The following is a 4,667-nucleotide window of genomic DNA, read 5'->3' as shown; positions in this document are numbered from 1 at the left end:
CAGCAGCAGCGGCGGCGGCGGCGGCGGCGGCGGCGGCGGCGGCGGCGGCGGCGGCGGCGGCGGCGGCGGCGGCGGCGGCCGCGTGGTGACACCGACAGGTCTGCGCGCAGCTGTCGGCGCGCGCGCGCCGCACTTCCGGGACCACTCGCAGCAGGACGCGGCCGAGTTCTTCGCCGTCGCGGTGGACGCCCTCTCGGACGAGATGCGAGACATGTCCGGGACACGTCCGCGACATGTCCGAGACACGTCCGTGCATAGGTGGACGCCCTCTCGGACGAGATGCGAGACGCGGCAAGGGCGTCCGCCGCAAGATCTGCGGCGCCGGACGGCGCGGCCGCTTGCCCCTCTCCCCGCCGCCTCCCTCGCCGCCGCTTTCCTCCCCGCCGCTTCCCTCGCCGCCGCTTCCCTCGCCGCCGCTTCCCTCGCCGCCGCCTCCCTCGCCGCCGCCTCCCTCGCCGCCGCCTCCCTCGCCGCCGCCTCCCTCGCCGCCGCCTCCCTCCCCGCCACGGCGTCCCAAGACATGCCCGAGACATGCCCGAGACATGCCCGAGACACACATCCCGCACCCGAGACACAGCCCCGCAGGCGCTCCTTTGAGGCCAGCCCTCACGGCTGCGGGTGGCAGCGGCCGGGCGGGCGCAGAGGAGGGCGAGTCGACGCTGCCGGTGCCGCAGAACTTCGGGGGTGAGGTGGGTCACATCTCCCCCTATCTCCCCATATCTCCCCCTATCTCCCCATACCTCGAGGCCAGATGCGGAGCACGGGTCACGTCTCCCCATATCTCCCCATCTCTCGTAGCCTGGATGCAAGAGTACGAAGGTGGTACTGGCCTGTGTGTCCCGACGAGCACTCGAGAGGGACGCGCATTCCTCTGTCACTCCGCCGTATCATCCCGCTGTAGCCAGCCAGTCAGTCTGACACACCTCCCAGCATGGAGGACGGGCCACACGCACACACACACGCTGCACACGATTGGCTCGGGGAGCCGACACGAGGCGCGCTGTCACCGGCCGTGGCACCGGGTCCGGACTGCTGGACGCACAGGTCACAGCTCACCGGATCCCGCCGTATTCTCTCGACTCGCAGCCCTCGCCTCCCCATATCTCCCCATATCTCCCCATATCTCCCCATATCTCCCCATATCTCCCCATATCTCCCCGCAGCCCTCGCCTCCCCATATCTCCCCATATCTCCCCATATCTCCCCATATCTCCCCATATCTCGCAGCCCTCGCCTCCCCACGGTGCTCCGAAGACACGCTTGCGCGAGAAGCGTGCTCCGCCCCCGAGACCTCGAGACCTCGAGACCTCTTGCCCCGCCCCCCGGCGCAGGTGCTCAAGACGATGCGCTGCTTCAAGTGCGGGCACGAGTGGCGGCGGTGCGAGCCCTTCTCCTCGCTCTCGCTCCAGCTGCCGGCGCCCGCGCCCGGCGGCCGCCGCGCGCCGCCCTCGCTCCAGTCGCTGCTCGAGGAGCACCTGGCGCCCGTCTCGCTGGAGGTGCCGCCCCGAGATTGCCCCGAGATTGCCCCGAGATGACCCGAGATGACCAGAGGTGACCCGAGGTGACCCGAGGTGACCCGAGGTGACCCGAGGTGACCCGAGGTGACCCGAGGTGACCCGAGATTGCCCTGAGATTGCCCCGAGGTGACCAGAGATGACCAGAGGTGACCAGAGGTGACCAGAGGTGACCAGAGGTGACCAGAGATGACCAGAGATGACCAGAGGTGACCAGAGGTGACCAGAGGTGACCAGAGGTGACCAGAGGTGACCAGAGATGACCCGAGATGACCAGAGATGGACCCGAGATGACCCGAGGTGACCCGAGATGACCAGAGATGACCAGAGGTGACCAGAGATGACCAGAGGTGACCCGAGGTGACCCGAGGTGACCCGAGGTTGTGCGACCACCAGGTGACGTGCGAGCGGTGCGGCCATGCGTACGCGGCGCTCACGCAGCACGTGTCGAAACTGCCGCGGCTGCTGCCGCTCCACCTGATGCGCTTCGACTACTCGAGGGAGCGGTGAGTTGGTTAGCTGGAGAGGCGAAGACACAGTCTGGCTGGGTTTGGGTACCGTAGGAGTAGGGGAGGCTGGGTTCGGGTACCGTGGGGGTAGGGGAGGCTGGGTTCGGGTACCGAGGGGTAGGGGAGGGTGGGTTCGGGTACCGTAGGGGTAGGGGAGGGTGGGTTCGGGTACCGTAGGAGTAGGGGAGGCGAACTCTGGCCAGTGGCCGGACAGCAGGGCGGTATGGGTGGGAGACCAGCGAGGCGGAGAGACGGCCGCATTGGAGCGACACACGGGCCACACAGGCTAGACGCTCCGCGGTGGGGAGGAGTTCGCGTCGAGGTGGTGGACGGGGGATACCCCCTTGGGGGGGGCACGTCCTGCTCTGTCGACGGGTTCATTGATCAATCCATAGGCTCCTCAAGCGCTCCGACGCCGCCGCCGTCTCGACCGCGCTCGACCTCTCGTTCGCGGCGCATAGCGAGACGGCGCCGCCGCCGCTCGCCTCGCCCAAAGCCGTCTCCCGAAGCCATGCCGCCGCCGCTGCCGCCGCCGCCGCCGACGGCCACCGAGCCTAGACGCGGAAGATCTCCCCCTATCTCCCCGTATCTCCCCCTATCTCGGGCCAAGACGCGGAAGACGGGCTCCTCTCCTGTTTCCAACTAGCACTCGAGAGGAGACGGGTTCCGCCGTCTTCTGCCGCCTCCCGCGGCATTCAGCGTATTCGCAGCCCCGTGTGTCTCCACGCGGTGCTGCTAGTACACTGCTGCGCGAGACCGCCCTCCCCTACCCCTACGGTACCCGAACCCAGCCCTCCCGCCCCGACTTCGGCGTCTCCCGGCCGACGGCGCTCCTCGCCTAGCTCGAAGGCGTTCAAACACGAAGTGACGTTCGGCGTTCCCCGTGGCGTAGGCCACCGAGCGACGACGCCGGCGACGGGCGGCGGGGCGGAGCACGGCAGGAAGCGCTCCCTCGCAATCACGGGGCCGTCCCCGCACGGCGGCGGCGGCGGCGGCGGCGGGGGCGGGAGTGGCGGCGGCGGCGGCGGCGGCGCAGTGGGCCACCGAGGCGCGGAGTTCCAGCGCGGAGGAGGCGGGCACCACCAGCGCGGCGGACGCCACGGCGCGCCGACGTCTGCGGAGGCGGAGCGGGCGATGCTGGACGCCGCGCTCGCAGCGTCGCTGTCGGCCGCCGCCGCGCCGGGGGGAGGGCAGCAGTGGCGGCCGCCGGCCGGCGTCATCCCCCTCGACGACGACGACGTCTCTACGTGGGACGTCTCCTCTGTCCAGGAGCCGGAGCCTTGCCCCTCCCGACTGCCGGCTATGCCTCTCCTCCTCCCGCCCGACCCGGCGGCCCCTCGGCCGCCCCCGCCCCTCGCCTCTCGGACCTCACCCTCGCAGCGTAACGCCTCGCGGCTCTCTCCCTCGCCTCTCTCTACCTCTCTCTACCTCTCTCGCTCGCTCGCTCGCTCGCTCGCTCGCTCGCTCTCTCTCCCTCCCTCCCTCGCTCCCTCCCTCGCTCCCTCCCTCGCTCTCTCCCTCGCTCTCGCTCTCGCTCTCGCACTCGCTCTCTCTCGCTGCGCGCCCGCGCCGAGGGCTGGGGTTCGGTCTTGGGCGCGTAGGGTACCCCACCCCCCAGGGAACCCGACCCCTCACCGGCTGCTCGGCGCCCCGCCAGGAGGCCGCGGCGGTGGGCGGCACGGGCCGTGGCAATGGCCGCCGCAAGCGCAGCCGCGAGCAGGAGGAGCAGGAGGAGCAGGAGCAGTTGGACGCCGCGATCGCCGCGTCACTTGCCGACGTGCGCGGGGGTGCGGCGCCCGACGCTTCTCCGGAGGGCGAGGCGCGCTCGCCCGCGCGCGGGCCCGTGCCGCCCCCGGAGGCGTCCGCTGCCGACGCCGCCGACGGGGCGGGCTTGCGGCGCAGCACGGACGGTCTGGAGAGCAGGGTGGGCAAGCTGCAGCGGATGGTGGCGCCCGCGGGCGGGCTGAGCCGCGAGCGCGTGATCCGCGCGCTCGAAGACAACGGGCACAGCCTCCCCTCGGCGCTCGCCGCTCTGCGGGCGCAGTTTGCGGCGCAGGCCGCGGGCGTCGGCGCGTGCTCGCTCCTCGGCGTGCCTGTAGACACGCATCCACACGCCTCAGGCACACTCCCCGCGGTAGCTCGCACAAGCCAGGGCGCGCTGGGGCCAACCACCCTGCCGGTATCCACCCACGCTCCTCACCACACACCCTCACGCCCTCGCAGCCGGCACCGCCAGCTCCGCTGCCGCTGCCTCGGGCGGCCCTGAGGCGGGTGGCGGCCCCGACGGCTGCGAGGCCAACCCCGTCGACCTGGACTCGCCGACGCCGCGTGCGACGGCGCCGCCCGCCGCCACGCCGATCGCCTCCGCCTCCACGCCCGCCGCGACCCCCGCCGCCACCCCCGCCGCCACCCCCGCCGCCACCCCCGCCGCCACCCCCGCCGCCCCGTCCCACGCTTCCCCCGCCGTGCTTCCGGTCGCGTCCCCCGCCGACGGCAATGGTCCCAGCCCCGCTGCCGCCAGCCCGACCGGCACCGGCACCGGCAACGGCGCCTCCACCACGGGCGCCTCCCCCGCCGCCGCCGCTCCCGCCGCCGCCTCCCCCGCCGCCGCCACTCCCGCCGCCGCTCCTGCCGCCGTCACGTT

The 4,667-nt window shown here is 72.3% G+C and overlaps 1 protein-coding gene across 1 annotated transcript in view; it reads left to right on the top strand.

Moving 5' to 3' along the window:
• EMIHUDRAFT_207601 (hypothetical protein) overlaps positions 1 to 4,667 on the top strand; it is a gene marked incomplete at both ends in the record, with an annotated part of 6,499 nt that overhangs the window by 971 nt on the left and 861 nt on the right. The window contains 4 exons of the mRNA XM_005774010.1: positions 1,923 to 2,020; positions 2,419 to 2,521; positions 3,681 to 3,800; positions 3,942 to 4,118. Of these exons, the coding sequence (XP_005774067.1) occupies positions 1,923 to 2,020; positions 2,419 to 2,521; positions 3,681 to 3,800; positions 3,942 to 4,118 (498 nt within the window). The remainder of the gene's footprint in view (positions 1 to 1,922; positions 2,021 to 2,418; positions 2,522 to 3,680; positions 3,801 to 3,941; positions 4,119 to 4,667) is intronic.

The sequence above is a fragment of the Emiliania huxleyi genome (genome assembly GCF_000372725.1).
Source record: "Emiliania huxleyi CCMP1516 unplaced genomic scaffold EMIHUscaffold_32, whole genome shotgun sequence".
Lineage (NCBI taxonomy): Eukaryota > Haptophyta > Isochrysidales > Noelaerhabdaceae > Emiliania > Emiliania huxleyi.
The sequence above is the reverse complement of the archived record's forward strand: the minus strand, read 5'-3'. Positions and strand labels throughout refer to the sequence as shown.